Source organism: Salvelinus alpinus, chromosome 10, assembly GCF_045679555.1.
Source record: "Salvelinus alpinus chromosome 10, SLU_Salpinus.1, whole genome shotgun sequence".
NCBI lineage: Eukaryota > Metazoa > Chordata > Actinopteri > Salmoniformes > Salmonidae > Salvelinus > Salvelinus alpinus.
Window position 1 is genome coordinate 68,463,462 of NC_092095.1, and position 20,866 is coordinate 68,484,327.

General features: G+C 45.1%; 1 protein-coding gene across 2 annotated transcripts in view; it reads left to right on the forward strand.

The window, feature by feature from the left end:
• Positions 1–20,866, forward strand: part of LOC139532739 (DNA annealing helicase and endonuclease ZRANB3-like) — a 73,357-nt gene that overhangs the window by 10,380 nt on the left and 42,111 nt on the right. Inside the window, exons 4-9 of one of the 2 annotated variants that reach the window (XM_071330718.1) lie at positions 152–330; positions 6,253–6,484; positions 7,124–7,209; positions 9,888–10,059; positions 15,627–15,761; positions 18,362–18,481. In XM_071330718.1, the coding sequence (XP_071186819.1) occupies positions 152–330; positions 6,253–6,484; positions 7,124–7,209; positions 9,888–10,059; positions 15,627–15,761; positions 18,362–18,481 (924 nt within the window). The remainder of the gene's footprint in view (positions 1–151; positions 331–6,252; positions 6,485–7,123; positions 7,210–9,887; positions 10,060–15,626; positions 15,762–18,361; positions 18,482–20,866) is intronic. The other variant, XM_071330719.1, reaches the window with a different exon arrangement.

Below are 20,866 nucleotides of genomic sequence, written 5' to 3' on the forward strand. Positions count from 1 at the left end.
CACGAACACTCCATCACATGCTGTTTGCTTACTTTTGAGCCAGGCAATGATTGTGTTCGGTTTCTTTTGTTTTTGAAATGAGTTTTCATCGATTATACACATACATCATTGTTTTCATCCTCCATATTGTATTGTTAATCCTCTTCTCCAGATGGGTCTAGGGAAGACGGTGCAGGCTATCTCTGTGGCCTACGCCTACAGACAGGAGTGGCCTCTGCTCATCGTGGTGCCCTCCTCTCTAAAGTACCTCTGGATCGAGGAGATGGAGAGGTGGATACCTGAGCTCAACCCTGGAGATATTAACCTGGTAGAGACCAAGAGGGACACGCTGTACGTTACCCCATGTTAACTTCACCTGGACTCTGGTCTGTTTTTCCTACGCTGCTTGGCTGTGGTCCTGCTTTCCCTACTGAAGTTCTCCACCTGTTAAAATGCAGGTTCATGTTTTTCGTTTGTTTTGGAGGCTCCTCTGCAGAGTGGTCACTAACTAGCACAGCCACAAAGTCATCAACTCTTAAACCTAACCCTAACCACACTGCTAACCCTAATGTCTAACCCTAACCTTAACCACACTGCTAACCCTAATCCCTAACCCTAACCTTAACCACACTGCTAACCATAATCCCTAACCCTAACCACACTGCTAACCCTAATGTCTAACCCTAATCCTAACCTTAACCACACTGCTAACCCTAATGTCTAACCCTAACCTTAACCACACTGCTAACCCTAATGTCTAACCCTAACCTTAATGTCTAACCCTAACCCTAACCACACTGCTAACCCTAAAGTCTAACCCTAACCTTAGCCACACTGCTAACCCTAATGTCTAACCTAAACCACACTGCTAACCCTAATGTCTAACCTTAACCACACTGCTAACCCTAATGTCTAACCTAAACCACACTGCTAACCCTAATGTCTAACCCTAACCTTAACCACACTGCTAACCCTAATGTCTAACCCTAACCTTAGCCACACTGCTAACCCTAATGTCTAACCTAAACCACACTGCTAACCCTAATGTCTAACCCTAACCACACTGCTAACCCTAATGTCTAACCTAAACCACACTGCTAACCCTAATGTCTGACCCTAACCCTAACCACACTGCTAACCCTAATGTCTAACCTAAACCACACTGCTAACCCTGTCTAACCTTAACCACACTGCTAACCCTAATGTCTAACCTTAACCACACTGCTAACCCTAATGTCTAACCCTAACCACACTGCTAACCCTAATGTCTAACCTTAACCACACTGCTAACCCTAATGTCTAACCCTAACCACACTGCTAACCCTAATGTCTAACCCTAACCTTAACCACACTGCTAACCCTAATGTCTAACCTTAACCACACTGCTAACCCTAATGTCTAACCCTAACCTTAACCACACTGCTAACCCTAATGTCTAACCTTAACCACACTGCTAACCCTAATGTCTAACCTTAACCACACTGCTAACCCTAATGTCTAACCTTAACCACACGGCTAACCCTAATGTCTAACCTTAACCACACTGCTAACCCTAATGTCTAACCCTAACCACACTGCTAACCCTAATGTCTAACCCTAACCACACTGCTAACCCTAATGTCTAACCCTAACCTTAACCACACTGCTAACCCTAATGTCTAACCTTAACCACACTGCTAACCCTAATGTCTAACCCTAACCACACTGCTAACCCTAATGTCTAACCCTAACCACACTGCTAACCCTAATGTCTAACCCTAACCTTAACCACACTGCTAACCCTAATGTCTAACCCTAACCACACTGCTAACCCTAATGTCTAACCTTAACCACACTGCTAACCCTAATGTCTAACCCTAACCTTAACCACACTGCTAACCCTAATGTCTAACCTTAACCACACTGCTAACCCTAATGTCTAACCTTAACCACACTGCTAACCCTAATGTCTAACCTTAACCACACTGCTAACCCTAATGTCTAACCTTAACCACACTGCTAACCCTAATGTCTAACCTTAACCACACTGCTAACCCTAATGTCTAACCTTAACCACACTGCTAACCCTAATGTCTAACCTTAACCACACTGCTAACCCTAATGTCTAACCTTAACCACACTGCTAACCCTAATGTCTAACCTTAACCACACTGCTAACCCTAATGTCTAACCTTAACCACACTGCTAACCCTAATGTCTAACCCTAACCACACTGCTAACCCTAATGTCTAACCTTAACCACACTGCTAACCCTAATGTCTAACCTTAACCACACTGCTAACCCTAATGTCTAACCTTAACCACACTGCTAACCCTAATGTCTAACCTTAACCACACTGCTAACCCTAATGTCTAACCTTAACCACACTGCTAACCCTAATGTCTAACCCTAACCACACTGCTAACCCTAATGTCTAACCTTAACCACACTGATAACCCTAATGTCTAACCTTAACCACACTGATAACCCTAATGTCTAACCTTAACCACACTGCTAACCCTAATGTCTAACCCTAACCACACTGCTAACCCTAATGTCTAACCTTAACCACACTGCTAACCCTAATGTCTAACCTTAACCACACTGCTAACCCTAATGTCTAACCTTAACCACACTGCTAACCCTAATGTCTAACCTTAACCACACTGCTAACCCTAATGTCTAACCTTAACCACACTGCTAACCCTAATGTCTAACCTTAACCACACTGCTAACCCTAATGTCTAACCTTAACCACACTGCTAACCCTAATGTCTAACCTTAACCACACTGCTAACCCTAATGTCTAACCCTAACCACACTGCTAACCCTAATGTCTAACCCTAACCACACTGCTAACCCTAATGTCTAACCTTAACCACACTGCTAACCCTAATGTCTAACCTTAACCACACTGCTAACCCTAATGTCTAACCCTAACCACACTGCTAACCCTAATGTCTAACCTTAACCACACTGCTAACCCTAATGTCTAACCCTAACCACACTGCTAACCCTAATGTCTAACCCTAACCTTAACCACACTGCTAACCCTAATGTCTAAACCTAACCACACTGCTAACCCTAATGTCTAACCTTAACCACACTGCTAACCCTAATGTCTAACCTTAACCACACTGCTAACCCTAATGTCTAACCCTAACCACACTGCTAACCCTAATGTCTAACCCTAACCACACTGCTAACCCTAATGTCTAACCTTAACCACACTGCTAACCCTAATGTTTAACCTTAACCACACTGCTAACCCTGTCTAACCTTAACCACACTGCTAACCCTAATGTCTAACCCTAACCACACTGCTAACCCTAATGTCTAACCTTAACCACACTGCTAACCCTAATGTCTAACCTTAACCACACTGCTAACCCTAATGTCTAACCTTAACCACACTGCTAACCCTGTCTAACCTTAACCACACTGCTAACCCTAATGTCTAACCCTAACCACACTGCTAACCCTAATGTCTAACCTTAACCACACTGCTAACCCTAATGTCTAACCCTAACCACACTGCTAACCCTAATGTCTAACCTTAACCACACTGCTAACCCTGTCTAACCCTAACCACACTGCTAACCCTAATGTCTAACCCTAACCACACTGCTAACCCTAATGTCTAACCCTAACCACACTGCTAACCCTAATGTCTAACCCTAACCACACTGCTAACCCTAATGTCTAACCTTAACCACACTGCTAACCCTAATGTCTAACCTTAACCACACTGCTAACCCTAATGTCTAACCTTAACCACACTGCTAACCCTAATGTCTAACCCTAACCACACTGCTAACCCTAATGTCTAACCTTAACCACACTGCTAACCCTGTCTAACCCTAACCACACTGCTAACCCTAATGTCTAACCCTAACCACACTGCTAACCCTAATGTCTAACCCTAACCACACTGCTAACCCTAATGTCTAACCCTAACCACACTGCTAACCCTAATGTCTAACCTTAACCACACTGCTAACCCTGTCTAACCTTAACCACACTGCTAACCCTAATGTCTAACCCTAACCACACTGCTAACCCTAATGTCTAAGCCTAACCACACTGCTAACCCTAATGTCTAACCCTAACCACACTGCTAACCCTAATGTCTAACCTTAACCACACTGCTAACCCTGTCTAACCCTAACCACACTGCTAACCCTAATGTCTAGCCCTAACCACACTGCTAACCCTAATGTCTAGCCCTAACCACACTGCTAACCCTAATGTCTAACCTTAACCACACTGCTAACCCTAATGTCTAACCTTAACCACACTGCTAACCCTAATGTCTAACCTTAACCACACTGCTAACCCTAATGTCTAACCCTAACCTTAACCACACTGCTAACCCTCATGTCTAACCTTAACCACACTGCTAACCCTAATGTCTAACCTTAACCACACTGCTAACCCTAATGTCTAACCCTAACCACACTGCTAACCCTAATGTCTAACCTTAACCACACTGCTAACCCTAATGTCTAACCTTAACCACACTGCTAACCCTAATGTCTAACCCTAACCACACTGCTAACCCTAATGTCTAACCTTAACCACACTGCTAACCCTAATGTCTAACCTTAACCACACTGCTAACCCTAATGTCTAACCCTAACCTTAACCACACTGCTAACCCTAATGTCTAACCTTAACCACACTGCTAACCCTAATGTCTAACCTTAACCACACTGCTAACCCTAATGTCTAACCCTAACCACACTGCTAACCCTAATGTCTAACCTTAACCACACTGCTAACCCTAATGTCTAACCTTAACCACACTGCTAACCCTAATGTCTAACCCTAACCACACTGCTAACCCTAATGTCTAACCTTAACCACACTGCTAACCCTGTCTAACCCTAACCACACTGCTAACCCTAATGTCTAGCCCTAACCACACTGCTAACCCTAATGTCTAACCTTAACCACACTGCTAACCCTAATGTCTAACCTTAACCACACTGCTAACCCTAATGTCTAACCTTAACCACACTGCTAACCCTAATGTCTAACCTTAACCACACTGCTAACCCTAATGTCTAACCTTAACCACACTGCTAACCCTAATGTCTAACCTTAACCACACTGCTAACCCTAATGTCTAACCTTAACCACACTGCTAACCCTAATGTCTAACCCTAACCACACTGCTAACCCTAATGTCTAACCTTAACCACACTGCTAACCCTAATGTCTAACCTTAACCACACTGCTAACCCTAATGTCTAACCCTAACCACACTGCTAACCCTAATGTCTAACCTTAACCACACTGCTAACCCTAATGTCTAACCTTAACCACACTGCTAACCCTAATGTCTAACCTTAACCACACTGCTAACCCTAATGTCTAACCTTAACCACACTGCTAACCCTAATGTCTAACCTTAACCACACTGCTAACCCTAATGTCTAACCTTAACCACACTGCTAACCCTAATGTCTAACCTTAACCACACTGCTAACCCTAATGTCTAACCTAAACCACACTGCTAACCCTAATGTCTAACCTTAACCACACTGCTAACCCTAATGTCTAACCTTAACCACACTGCTAACCCTAATGTCTAACCTTAACCACACTGCTAACCCTAATGTCTAACCCTAACCACACTGCTAACCCTAATGTCTAACCTTAACCACACTGCTAACCCTAATGTCTAACCTTAACCACACTGCTAACCCTAATGTCTAACCTTAACCACACTGCTAACCCTAATGTCTAACCCTAACCACACTGCTAACCCTAATGTCTAACCCTAACCACACTGCTAACCCTAATGTCTAACCTTAACCACACTGCTAACCCTAATGTCTAACCTAAACCACACTGCTAACCCTGATGTCTAACTATAACCTTCAATTAAGACCAAAAATCTCATTTTAGTTTTCATGATTTTTACAACATAGTACATGTTGACTTTGCAGCTGGTCTATCTAAGGGAGATCTTTCAGTTCTTCCTCCTGGACAAGACCCATGACAATAAACGTTAACCTGCAGTTTAACATTGTAAATGTGCAAATTTATATTTTAATTTCTGCTAAATTAATGTCTATTTTCTCAATTAATTTAGTTCAAGTTGACAGTATCAGTACAACAGCAGTCAATGTTTTCACTGTTAGAGATTATTGATCATCGGTGTGTCTCTGTCCACTCTACAGAGGCAGTACGGTAACAGTGTTGGGTTACAGGCAGCTCACCACAGACCCATTATAACACACTAACCCATACATAACACATTATAACCCTCTGTGTGTGTTATATAGGGGGATCAGTAGCAGTAAGGTAACAGTGTTGGGTTACGGGCTGCTCACCACAGATGCACGCCCCCTGGTGGAGGCTCTGACCAGACAGAGGTTTAATGTGGTGGTGGTGGATGAATCCCACTACCTCAAGTCCAGGAACGCAGCCAGGTCTAAGATACTGGTACCACTCATCCAGAACGCCAAGCGGGCCATCCTACTGACGGGCACCCCGGCCCTGGGACGGCCAGAGGAGGTACGGTACCCCCGAAGGTCCAAACGTCCGAACACACGCCTTCCCCCGATCACACATTTCTGTTCTATTCTGACATTTCAACCAGCTTGGCCCGCTGGGATCCTATCATTCCTTTTGTCTTCAGTCTCACAGACACAGATATGTATTGAACCTGTCCTAGAGGAAGCATGAAGGGCTGGTTGAATACAGATGGTCTGGGATTTAAAGGGTCTAGAAACCATTGCAGCTCTGTTCTTTCTGTAGTATTTATAACTTTAAAATGACACACACCACACACACACACACCACACACACCACACAGAGCCCGTGCCAGAGAAGCAGCATCCCTCCCTTCCACCCACGCGTTACTATTGTTCACTACACCAAACCTTTCATTTCCCTGTGTAACAGCAGAGGATTCTTGGCTCCACTGTGCTGCTGCAGTGCTTTGATGAGGACAGACACAGTGGCTGTAGTTATTCACATGGCTGCTGCCTGAAAAGCTCCATTTGAATAATTGTCCATTATTATCATCATGGCAGAAATGTTCCGTTTAGTGCCTTGAAGAGTGATGGTTAGAATGGAGGGGGCAGAACACACCTGCCACACCTCTCTCTCTCTCTCTCACACACACACATTCCATGTATTATGTTTCCACAGCTCTTTATGCAGATAGAGGCTCTCTATCCTAGGATGTTTGGAACGTGGAGTGACTATGCCAAACAATACTGTAACGCCCACTACAGGTAACGCTCTACACACACATACAAAGACACACACACACACACACAGTTATATTGACCATTGGCATGGTGAAAATGCTACATCTCCCACTTTCCTCCCAAAATGACAAACAGCAGTGTGTACATACTGGGCAGTCGCATAATGACACTGCAGCAGACAGACACACTGACCCAAACCCTGGTGTCTGTCCCTCCCAGGTTGCTTGGTAACAGGAGACAGTGGGACTGTTATTATCTGTCCCTCTCAGGTTCTTTGGTAACAGGAGACAGTGGGACTGTTATTATCTGTCCCTCAGGTTCCTTGGTAACAGGAGACAGGAGACAGTGGGAATGTTATTATCTGTCCCTCTCAGGTTGCTTGGTAACAGGAGACAGTGGGACTATTATTATCTGTCCCTCCCAGGTTGCTTGGTAACAGGAGTCAGTGGGACTGTTATTATCTGTCCCTCCCAGGTTCCTTGGTAACAGGAGACAGTGGGACTGTTATTATCTGTCCCTCAGGTTCCTTGGTAACAGGAGACAGTGGGACTGTTATTATCTGTCCCTCAGGTTCCTTGGTAACAGGAGACAGTGGGACTGTTATTATCTGTCCCTCAGGTTCCTTGGTAACAGGAGACAGTGGGACTGTTATTATCTGTCCCTCAGGTTCCTTGGTAACAGGAGACAGTGGGACTGTTATTATCTGTCCCTCAGGTTCATTGGTAACAGGAGACATTGGGACTGTTATTATCTGTCCCTCAGGTTCCTTGGTAACAGGAGACAGTGGGACTGTTATTATCTGTCCCTCTCAGGTTCTTTGGTAACAGGAGACAGTGGGACTGTTATTATCTGTCCCTCTCAGGTTCCTTGGTAACAGGAGACAGTGGGACTGTTATTATCTGTCCCTCTCAGGTTCTTTGGTAACAGGAGACAGTGGGACTGTTATTATCTATCCCTCCCAGGTTCCTTGGTAACAGGAGACAGTGGGACTGTTATTATCTGTCCCTCCCAGGTTGCTTGGTAACAGGATACAGTGGGACTGTTATTATCTGTCCCTCCCAGGTTGCTTGGTAACAGGAGACAGTGGGACTGTTATTATCTGTCCCTCCCAGGTTCCTTGGTAACAGGAGACAGTGGGACTGTTATTATCTGTCCCTCCCAGGTTGCTTGGTAACAGGAGACAGTGGGACTGTTATTATCTGTCCCTCCCAGGTTCCTTGGTAACAGGAGACAGTGGGACTGTTATTATCTGTCCCTCCCAGGTTCCTTGGTAACAGGAGACAGTGGGACTGTTATTATCTGTCCCTCCCAGGTTGCTTGGTAACAGGAGACAGTGGGACTGTTATTATCTGTCCCTCCCAGGTTCCTTGGTAACAGGAGACAGTGGGACTGTTATTATCTGTCCCTCCCAGGTTGCTTGGTAACAGGAGACAGTGGGACTGTTATTATCTGTCCCTCCCAGGTTGCTTGGTAACAGGAGACAGTGGGACTGTTATTATCTGTCCCTCTCAGGTTCCTTGGTAACAGGAGACAGTGGGACTGTTATTATCTGTCCCTCCCAGGTTGCTTGGTAACAGGAGACAGTGGGACTGTTATTATCTGTCCCTCCCAGGTTCCTTGGTAACAGGAGACAGTGGGACTGTTATTATCTGTCCCTCCCAGGTTCCTTGGTAACAGGAGACAGTGGGACTGTTATTATCTGTCCCTCAGGTTCCTTGGTAACAGGAGACAGTGGGACTGTTATTATCTGTCCCTCAGGTTCCTTGGTAACAGGAGACAGTGGGACTGTTATTATCTGTCCCTCAGGTTCCTTGGTAACAGGAGACAGTGGGACTGTTATTATCTGTCCCTCAGGTTCCTTGGTAACAGGAGACAGTGGGACTGTTATTATCTGTCCCTCAGGTTCCTTGGTAACAGGAGACAGTGGGACTGTTATTATCTGTCCCTCTCAGGTTCCTTGGTAACAGGAGACAGTGGGACTGTTATTATCTGTCCCTCTCAGGTTCTTTGGTAACAGGAGACAGTGGGACTGTTATTATCTGTCCCTCCCAGGTTCCTTGGTAACAGGAGACAGTGGGACTGTTATTATCTGTCCCTCCCAGGTTGCTTGGTAACAGGAGACAGTGGGACTGTTATTATCTGTCCCTCCCAGGTTGCTTGGTAACAGGAGACAGTGGGACTGTTATTATCTGTCCCTCCCAGGTTCCTTGGTAACAGGAGACAGTGGGACTGTTATTATCTGTCCCTCCCAGGTTGCTTGGTAACAGGAGACAGTGGGACTGTTATTATCTGTCCCTCCCAGGTTCCTTGGTAACAGGAGACAGTGGGACTGTTATTATCTGTCCCTCCCAGGTTCCTTGGTAACAGGAGACAGTGGGACTGTTATTATCTGTCCCTCCCAGGTTGCTTGGTAACAGGAGACAGTGGGACTGTTATTATCTGTCCCTCCCAGGTTCCTTGGTAACAGGAGACAGTGGGACTGTTATTATCTGTCCCTCCCAGGTTGCTTGGTAACAGGAGACAGTGGGACTGTTATTATCTGTCCCTCCCAGGTTGCTTGGTAACAGGAGACAGTGGGACTGTTATTATCTGTCCCTCTCAGGTTCCTTGGTAACAGGAGACAGTGGGACTGTTATTATCTGTCCCTCCCAGGTTGCTTGGTAACAGGAGACAGTGGGACTGTTATTATCTGTCCCTCCCAGGTTGCTTGGTAACAGGAGACAGTGGGACTGTCGTGGTGCCTCTCATCTAGAGGAACTCCACCAGCGTCTCAGTGAGATCATGATCCGGAGGCTGAAGGTCCAGGTCCTCCCCCAGCTACCCCCCAAAATACGCCAGCGCATCCCCTTCGACCTGCCCAAAGACGCTGCCAAGGTAACGGACGGACGGACAGACAGACAGACCGAAACACACACACACACGCTGACAAACGGCTGGACGGACGGACGGACCCCTCTAGGCAGAGGGAACGGGGTGCTAAATATTCTGAAAATATCCCCTCATTATCATATCTCTCTCACACTTCCCCACCCTCCCTCTCTTGCTCTCCCATCCTGTTGCTCGGCAATAGTATCCAATTTACACTAATTATCATTTTATCTCCCATTGCCATATGGTTTTTATTTCAGTCTTGCCCTTTTCCGTAAGTAAGTAAAGTAGCCTTTCATACTGGTCAGCACTAGCTGTCTGTTCTATAAAACTGAATTACCTCAAATCAAATGTATTTATAAAGCCCTTCTTACATCCGCTGATATCTCAAAGTGCTGTACAGAAACCCAGCCTAAAACCCCAAACAGCAAGCATGCAGGTGTAGAAGCACGGTGGCTAGGAAAAACTCCCTAGAAAGGCCAGAACCTAGGACGAAACCTAGAGAGGAACCAGGCTATGAGGGGTGGCCAGTCCTCTTCTGGCTGGGCCGGGTGGAGATTATAACAGAACATGGCCAAGATGTTCAAATGTTCATATATGACCAGCATGGTCAAATAATAAAAAATCACAGTGGATGTCGAGGGTGCAACAGGTCAGCACCTCAGGAGTAAATGTCAGTTGTCTTTTCATAGTCGATCAGAATATCTCTATTCTGTCTCTAGAGAGTTGAAAACAGCAGGTCTGGGACAGGTAGCACGTCCGGTGAACAGGTCAGGGTTCCATAGCCGCAGGCAGAACAGTTGAAACTGGAGCAGCAGCACGGCCAGATGGACTGGGGACAGCAAGGAGTCATCAGGCCAGGTAGTCCGGAGGCATGGTCATAGGGCACAGGTCCTCCGAGAGAGAGAAAGAAAGAGAATTAGAGAGAGCATACTTACATTCACACAGGACACCAGATAAGACAGGAGAAATTCTCCAGATATATCAGACTGACCCTAGCCCCCCGACACATAAACTACTGCAGCATAAATACTGGAGGCTGAGACAGGAGGGGTCGGGAGACACTGTGGCCCCATCCCATATACCACTGTACCCTGTGAGCTCTATACCCTGTGAGCTCTATAGCTCTATACCCTGTGAGTTCTATAGCTCTATACATTTACATTTAAGTCATTTAGCAAACGCTCTTATCCAGAGCGACTTACAAATTGGAAAGTTCATACATATTCATCCTGGTCCCCCCGTGGGGAATGAACCCACAACCCTGGCGTTGCAAGCGCCATGCTCTACCAACTGAGCCACACGGGACCGTGTGAGTTCTATAGCTCTATATCCTGTGAGCTCTAGAGCTCGATACCGTGCGAACTCTAAACTCTATACTCTGAGCTGTATAAACTCTGTGTGAACTCCATAATCTCTGAACTAGCTCTCTAGTCTAGTGTATAAACTCTGTGAGCTCTATACCCTGTAAGCTCTATAGCTCTCTACCCTGTGAGCTCTATACTCTGTGAGCTCTATAAACTCAGTGTGAACTCCATAATCTCTGAGCTAGCCTCTGTGAGCTCTCTAATAGTGTGTAAACTTTACTCGGTGAGCTCTAAACTCTGTGCCCTCCATCCTCCGCTACGCTCTTCTCCTCTCTGTGCTGCTGTATAAGGCTGAAGTAATGAGGCAGAACTCATCCTCTGTTCCCTCTCATCCTCTGTTACCTCTGTCAGCCAGAAGAATGCATGGCCTCTTTTTTTCTCTCTCTCTCTCTCTCTGATCTCTCTCTCTCTCTGATCTCTCTCTCTCTCTGATCTCTCTCTCTCTCAGTACAAAGAGACCTCACCTGCTGCTGCATTCCAAAATCACATGCGGTCGACACACACACACACACTCTCACACACACACACACACACACACACACACACACACACTCTCCTCAGCCTACGCTCTCCACTGGCTGGCTAATTTAAGGACTGTATGTATGCAGTCAGTGTGAATTAAATAATGAATATATGCATGTATGGGGTTTATATACAGTGCATTCAGAAAGTATTCAGACCCCTCAACTTTTTCCACATTTTGTTACGTTACAGCCTTATTCTAAAATCATTTTTTATTTTTATTTTTTATCCTCAGCAATCTACACAAAATACCCCATAATGACAAAGCAAAAACTGTTTTTTAGAAATGTTTGCAAATGTATTCAAAATAAAAAAACAAATACTTTATTTACGTACATATTCAAACCCTTTGATATGAGGCTCAGCTGCATCCTGTTTCCATTGATCATCCTTGAGATGTTTCTACAACTTGATTGGAGTCCACCTGTGGTAAATTCAATCGGTTGGACATGATTTGGAAAGGCACACACCTGTCTATATAAGGTCCCACAGTTGACAGTGCATATCAGAGGCACAGGAGTTGTCCATAGAGCTCCGAGACAGGATTGTGTCGAGGCACAGATCTGGAGAAGGGCCTTGGTTAGGGAGGTGACCAAGAACCCGATAGTCACTCTGACAGAGAACTAGAGTTCCTCTGTGGAGATGGGAAAAACTTCCAGAAGGACAACCATCTCTGCAGCACTCCACCAATCAAGCCTTTATGGTAGAGTGGCCAGATTCTCTGGTCTGATGAAACCAGGATGGAATCTTTGGCCTGAATGCCAAGTGTCAAGTCTGGAGGAAACCTGGAACCATCCCTACGGTGAAGCATGGTGGTGGCAGCATCATGCTGTGGGGATGTTTTTCAGCAGCAGGGACTGGGAGACTAGTCAGGATTGAGGGAAAGATGAACGGTCGAAGTACTCAGGTCCTCAGATTGGGGCGAAGGTTCGCCTTCCAACAGGACAACGACCCTAAGCACACAGCCAAGACAACGCAGGAGTGGCTTCAGGACAAGTCTCTGAATGTTCCTCAGTGGCTCAGCCAGAGCCCGGACTTGAACCCGATCGAACATCTCTGAAGAGACCTGAAAATAGTTGTCCAGCGATGCTCCCCATCCAACCTGACAGAGCTTGAGAGGATCTGCAGAGAAGAATGGGAGAAACTCCCCAAATACAGGTGTGCCAAGCTTGTAGCGTCATACCCAAGAAGACTCAAGGCTGTAATCGCTGCCAAAGGTGCTTCAACAAAGTACTGAGTAAAGGGTCTGAATATTTATGTAAATGTGATATTTCAGTTTTCTATTTTTAACAAATTAGCAAACATTTCTAAACTGTTTTTGCTTTGTCATTATGGGGTATTGTGGGTAGATTGAAGGAGAAAAATAACAATTTAATCCATTTTAGAATAAGGCTGTAACGTAACAAAATGTGGGAAAAGTGCAGGGGTCTGAATACTTTCTGAAGGCCCTGTATGTCTAAATATCATAATATATAGCTTGTCTTTGTATTTACATACCAAAGGTAAGGGGACATGTATGTGACTGTGTCTTAGTAGTAAATGAGAACTTGTTCTCAACTGGCCTACCTGGTTAAATAAAGGTGAAATTAAAAAAATACATTAAAAAAATACTCGCAAATGGGTTTTGCCTCAGATTTGTACAATTCAGATGTATCTGTTGTCTTCTCAGAGCTGCTTCCTACTGCCTTTCTACAGTAATACCCCTAACTACCCTAAATACTCCTTCGTACTGCCTTTCTACAGTAATACCCCTAACTCCCCTAAATACTCCTTCGTACTGCCTTCCTACAGTAATACCCCTAACTCCCCTAAATACTCCTTCGTACTGCCTTCCTACAGTAATACCCCCTAACTACCCTAAATACTCCTTCGTACTGCCTTCCTACAGTAATACCCCTAACTCCCCTAAATACTCCTTCGTACTGCCTTTCTACAGTAATACCCCTAACTCCCCTAAATACTCCTTCGTACTGCCTTTCTACAGTAATACCCCTAACTCCCCTAAATACTCCTTCGTACTGCCTTTCTACAGTAATACCCCTAACTCCCCTAAATACTCCTTCGTACTGCCTTCCTACAGTAATACCCCTAACTCCCCTAAATACTCCTTCGTACTGCCTTCCTACAGTAATACCCCTAACTCCCCTAAATACTCCTTCGTACTGCCTTCCTACAGTAATACCCCTAACTCCCCTAAATACTCCTTCGTACTGCCTTTCTACAGTAATACCCCTAACTCCCCTAAATACTCCTTCGTACTGCCTTTCTACAGTAATACCCCTAACTCCCCTAAATACTCTTTTGTACTGCCTTCCTACAGTAATACCCCTAACTCCCCTAAATACTCCTTCGTACTGCCATTGTACAGTAATTCCCCTAAATACTCCTTCGTACTGCCTTTCTACAGTAACTCCCCTAAATACTCCTTCATACTGCCTTTCTACAGTAATACCCCTAAATACTCCTTCGTACTGCCTTTCTACAGTAACTCCCCTAAATACTCCTTCATACTGCCATTGTACAGTAATTCCCCTAAATACTCCTTCATACTGCCTTTCTACAGTAACTCCCCTAAATACTCCTTCATACTGCCATTGTACAGTAACTCCCCTAAATACTCCTTCATACTGCCATTGTACAGTAACTCCCCTAAATACTCCTTCATACTGCCGTTGTACAGTAATTCCCCTAAATACTCCTTCATACTGCCTTTCTACAGTAACTCCCCTAAATACTCCTTCATACTGCCATTGTACAGTAACTCCCCTTGTACAGTAACTCCCCTAAATACTCATTCATACTGCCATTGTACAGTAACTCCCCTAAATACTCCTTCATACTGCCATTGTACAGTAACTCCCCTTGTACAGTAACTCCCCTAAATACTCCTTCATACTGCCATTGTACAGTAACTCCCCTAAATACTCCTTCATACTGCCATTGTACAGTAACTCCCCTTGTACAGTAACTCCCCTAAATACTCCTTCATACTGCCATTGTACAGTAACTCCCCTAAATACTCCTTCATACTGCCGTTGTACAGTAATTCCCCTAAATACTCCTTCATACTGCCTTTCTACAGTAACTCCCCTAAATACTCCTTCATACTGCCATTGTACAGTAACTCCCCTTGTACAGTAACTCCCCTAAATACTCATTCATACTGCCATTGTACAGTAACTCCCCTAAATACTCCTTCATACTGCCATTGTACAGTAACTCCCCTTGTACAGTAACTCCCCTAAATACTCCTTCATACTGCCATTGTACAGTAACTCCCCTAAATACTCCTTCATACTGCCATTGTACAGTAACTCCCCTAAATACTCCTTCATACTGCCATTGTACAGTAACTCCCCAGAATACTCATTGTGTTTCACCTTGAGAGCAGACTGTGTGTGATTTATTGTGTTGGGCTAGTGTGTTCTCCATCTTCTACATCCCCTTGTCACAATCCAGCTATAATTGGGCTAGCCCATGTGACCTACCTAGGCACTACTGACGTGAGGAGAGGAGCAGCGTCTTTGGGAATTGTGTTGTCTTTCTTTTTCTCCCTCCTTTCTCTACACCTGAAGGAGGAAAAGTAGGGTACCATCCACAGCAACATGTTCTGCCCTTATAGCTGCAAACAGAAGATGAGAAAGAAATAGACCGGCCTTTTGACGTGTGTGTGTGTGTGTGCAGGAGGCGAGCGGCAGCTTGGAGGAGTGGGAGCGCCTGATGAGGACGATGGGTTCGGGGGTCTCTGCCACGGACAACCCCTTCGCTGAAGTCATGGGGCTCGTGACACGCATGTACAAACAGACCGCCATCGCTAAGGTACAGTGTATATACACACACAGGCACCTAACCCCCTCCTGGCCCAGCATTTCTGCACCGTTCTAGAAAAGGGTCTCTCTCTCGCTCTCTCTCTCTCTCTCTGTCTCTGTCGCTCTCGCTCTCTCTCTCTCTGTCTCTGTCGCTCTCGCTCTCTCTCTGTCTGTCTCTCTCTCGCTCTGTCTCTGTCTGTCTCTCTGTCTGTCTCTCTCTCTCTCTGTCTCTGTCGCTCTCGCTCTCTCTGTCTCTGTCGCTCTCGCTCTCTCTCTCTCTGTCTGTCTCGCTCTCTCTCTGTCTCTGTCTGTCTCTCTGTCTGTCTGTCTCTCTCGCTCTCTCGCTCTGTCTGTCTGTCTCTCGCTGTCTCTGTCGCTCTCTCGCTCTCTCTCTCTCTCTCTCTGTCTCTCTCTCTGTCTCTGTCTCTGTCGCTCTCTCTGTCTGTCTCTCTCTCTGTCTGTCTCTCTCTCTGTCTGTCTCTCTCTCGCTCTGTCTGTCTGTCTGTCTGTCTCTCTCTCTGTCTGTCTGTCTGTCTGTCTGTCTGTCTGTCTGTCTGTCTGTCTGTCTGTCTGTCTGTCTCTCTCTCTCGCTCTGTCTGTCTGTCTGTCTGTCTGTCTGTCTGTCTGTCTGTCTGTCTGTCTGTCTGTCTGTCTGTCTGTCTGTCTGTCTGTCTGTCTGTCTCTCTCTCTCTCTCTCGCTCTCTCTGTCTCTCTCGCTCTCTCTGTCTGTCTCTCTCGCTCTCTCTGTCTGTCTCTCTCTCGCTCTGTCTGTCTGTCTGTCTGTGTCTGTCTGTCTGTCTGTCTGTCTGTCTGTCTGTCTGTCTGTCTGTCTGTCTGTCTGTCTGTCTGTCTGTCTGTCTGTCTCTCTCTCTCGCTCTCTCTGTCTGTCTGTCTGTCTCTCTCTGTCTCTGTCTGTCTGTCTCTCTCTGTCTCTGTCTGTCTGTCTCTCTCTGTCTCTCTCTCTGTCTCTCTCTCTGTCTCTCTCTCTGTCTCTCTCTCTGTCTCTCTCTCTGTCTCTCTCTCTGTCTCTCTCTCTGTCTCTCTGTGTAGAGAGGTTGTTTGTTGAAGGGCGGTGTCAAAAGGTGACAAGCATGTTTTTTTTCTTCTCCTCAGATGCAAGGCCCTCCCTCCCATAGGTTATTATGCTTCACATTACTCAGAGCGCATCGCCATGGGAACAGAGTGAAGGTCTGCCACCCCTTAGTGAAAGCGTTCTGGCTGGCCATCATAACTCTGGACAGCCATAACTGTGGCCTTTCAATTTCTCTGTATTTTTCTAAAGTAAACCTTTTCGACACAGCAGACCGAAGCCAAATATAGCAGAACCTTTCCAAGGTGTTACTTCTAATGTGGTTGCCATGGTAACACCACCAGGCAAGAATGTCAGCCGTTAACTTCCAGGTGACTTTAAGTGAAGGAAGCTGGCTTGGTACGCGGGATACAAACGTTTTTCAACAGAAAACAAGCACAGATAGTACCTCCACCTGTTTCGCTCCGTTTTGGACAGTTTTACGTTTGTTAGGTGTCTAACTGAACATGACCCAGGCTCCTCTGTAATAAGGATCCTGCACCAAGGTTAACAAAGCCTCAGCCTGCTGAACGTAATCAGCGGAGGAATCCTTCCTCACCGGTTGGCTTGTTTCGCTCCGTCTTGTTTGCTGATTGGCTTTTCTCTCAGTTTCCCTTCCTCCTCCTCCGCTTGATTAAAGTTCACCGTTGTGTCGCTGTAGACGTCATCCTCCTGTCTCATTTCCTCGCCCATCCCTTTCGGTTGGCTGCTGCTTCACACACACTGACAGAAAATAACGTTTTGGAGGGGTGAGTGGATACACACACACACATCTCATGTCACTTCTGAAGCGGATGTGAATGCCTGGCGAGTGGACCATGGATGCTTCCCAAATCGCACCCTATTCCCTACATGGTGCACTACTTTTGTCCAGAGCTCTATGGGCCCTGGTCAAAAGTAGTGCACTACATGGGGAATAGGGTGTTATTTTGGGACCGAGTTTGGCAGTGTGGAGGGGGACAGGGTTTTTATTTTTACCCCGTCTACCAGCAGCAGCAGATGCTCCCAATTACCCAGAGACCCTGCTGCCTCTGATGATGGACTTTAAAGAGAGATAACATATCACTGCTTCAGTGGACAGGAAGTTTGTGTTGCACTAATTAAACTTCTGCAGAGTTAAAAGCAACCCAGCAACCCAGTAATGAGAAGTTTCCATTAGCAGATGGAGGAGGGGGCTTCTAGCTAGACCTGCTTAGACCTACTTTCATTATCCCCCTCTGAGAGGAAAGGCCTTCTGATAATTAACAGTCCAAGTCTCTAGGTGAGCGAGCAGAGACTGGTGACAGAGGTCTGAAGTCCAGGAGGTGTGTGGCATGTGGACAGCAGGACAGGACTGTCGATTTGGGGGGGGGGGTGTGTATCGTATAAGTGGTCCTTCAAGACAAATATATGTGAAGTCTTGAGTATTTGTCTCATAGCAATTCATGATTCATTCCCTTCCTTCCATTGGTTGATTTCCCCTGTATGGCCTTCGCATAGAGATGTATTCTAATATGTTGTTATTGCATTTCTATTGGCCCCTCTGTGGTGTCCTCCTATAGGCCGGAGCAGTGAAAGACTACATAAAGATGCTGCTGGAGACTGAGAAGTTAAAGTTCCTGGTGTTCGCTCATCACCTGACCATGCTACAGGCCTGTAGCGAGGCTGTCATCGAAGCCAAGGTAACTGTTGTTCACTCATCACAACTAATGGACACACCTCTCCCACTGTTCAGCAGCCCCTTCTGTCACAAATTCACCATTAAGGGGCCATCTCTCTCCCTCTCCCTGACACAGCACACAGATGTGCCCTCAGGCACTTTCTCAGACCTGTCAAACTGTTATGGAGATTATTCCATACCAGTCTTCAAATCCTAAAACACTTAAAGGTTGAGGAAGTTACTCTAGAAGCTAGCAGATTCATTACTTACCAACAACGGCTGCAAATTCAACTAAAACTACATCACATTTTGAAGTTGACTTTTCTTGCTTTGTCTAACAACACTTTAATGAATCTAGCAACGTTTTGTGGTTCAGAGTGCAGTATTTTTTTTGTTTCTTAGTGAAACCTGTTTGCTAGCTAAGGGCTTTGAAGAAAATAAGATTTCAGCTAATAGGGAAAAGTATCTAACAAAATAACTACACTGAACAAAAATACAAAGCAACATGCAACCATTTCAAAGATTTGACTGAGTTACAGTTCACATAAAGAAAACATGTAAATACATTAATGAGGCCCTAATCTATGGATTTCACATGACTGGGAACACAGATATGAATCTGTTGGTCACAGATACCTTTAAAAAAAAAAAAAAAAGTAGGGGTGTGGATCCGAAAAAAGTCAGTATCTGGTGTGACCACCATTTGCCCCATGCAGCACGACACATCTCCTTCACATAGAGTTGATCCGGTTGTTGATTGTGCAATGCATTATCATACTGAAACATGAGTTGGTGGCAGCGGATGAATGGCACGACAATGGGCCTCAGGATCTCGTCACGGTATCTCTGTGCATTCAAATTGCCATCGATAAAATGCAATTGTGTCCGTTGTCCGTAGCTTATGCCTGCCCGTACCATTCACAACATTGACATCAGCAAACTGCTCGCGAATATGACGCCATACACGTGGTCTGCAGTTGTTGGACGTACTGCCAAATTCTCTAAAACGACGTTGGAGGTGGCTTATACTAGAGAAAGGAACATCAAATTCTCTGGCAACAGATCTGGTGGGCATTCCTGCAGTCAGCATGCCAATTGCAAGCTCCCTCAAAACGTGAGACATCTGTGGCATTGTGTTGTGTGACAGAACTGCACATTTTAGAGTGGCCTTTTGTTGTTCCCTGCACACGGTGCACCTGTGTAATGATCATGCTGTTTAATCAGTTTATTGATATGCCACACCTATCAGGTGGATGGATTATCTTGGCAAAGGAGAAATTATCACTAACAGGGATGTAAACAAATTTGTGCACAAAATTTGAGAGAAATAAGCTTTTTGTGCGTATGGAACACATTTATTTCAGCTCATGAAACATGGGACCAACACAGGACATGTTGTGTTTATATTTTAGTTCAGTGTTCTACTGGTTAAAAGCTTTAGAACACCTACTCATTCAAGGGTTTTTCTTTATTTTTACTGTTTTGTAGAATAATAGTGAAAACATAAACTATGAAATAACACATGAAATTATGTAGTAACCAAAAAAAGTGTTAAATAAATCAAGATATATTTTAGATTTGAGTTTCTTCAAAGTAGCCCCCCTTTGCTTTGATGACAGCTTTGCACACTCTTGGCATTCTCTCAACCAGCTTCATGAGGTAGTCATCTGGAATCCATTTCAATTAACAGGTGTGCCTTGTTAAAAGTTCATTTGTGGAATTTCTTCCCTTAAAGCGTTTGAGCCAATCAGTTGTGTTGTGACAAGGTAGGGGTGATATACAGAAGATAGCCCTATTTGGTAAAAAAAACAAGTTAATATTATGGCAAGAACAGCTCAAATAAGCAAAACGAAATGACAGTCCATCATTACTTTAAGACATGAAGGTCAGTCAATATGGAACATTTCAAGAAATCTGAAAGTTTCTTCAAGTGCAGTCGCAAAAACCATCAAGCGCTATGATGAAACTGGCTGTCATGAGGACCGCCACAGGAAAGGAAGACAGAGTTACCTCTGCTGCAGAGGATAAGTTCATTAGAGTTACCAGCCTCAGAAATTGTAGCCCAAATAAATTCTTCACAGAGTTCAAGTAACAGACACATCTCAACATCAACTGTTCAGAGGAGACTGTGTGAATCAGGCTTTATTTACATTTCTACTAAAGGACACCAATAATAAGAAGAGACTTGCTTGGGCCAAGAAACAATGGATGCCATGGACATTAGTGTATATCAAATAATTTCTGGGTGGGGAGGGGGAAACTTAAAACTAGCTGTTTTTGGCAGAGAGGTTTGGAACTCTCTTTGTTATTGGTCTATTAACCAATTTGCCGCCTGGTATGTCCCCAGCCGAAACACCTGCCCATGCAAACCGGTTGATTAGAGGATCCTGTGTAGATTGTATTTTCA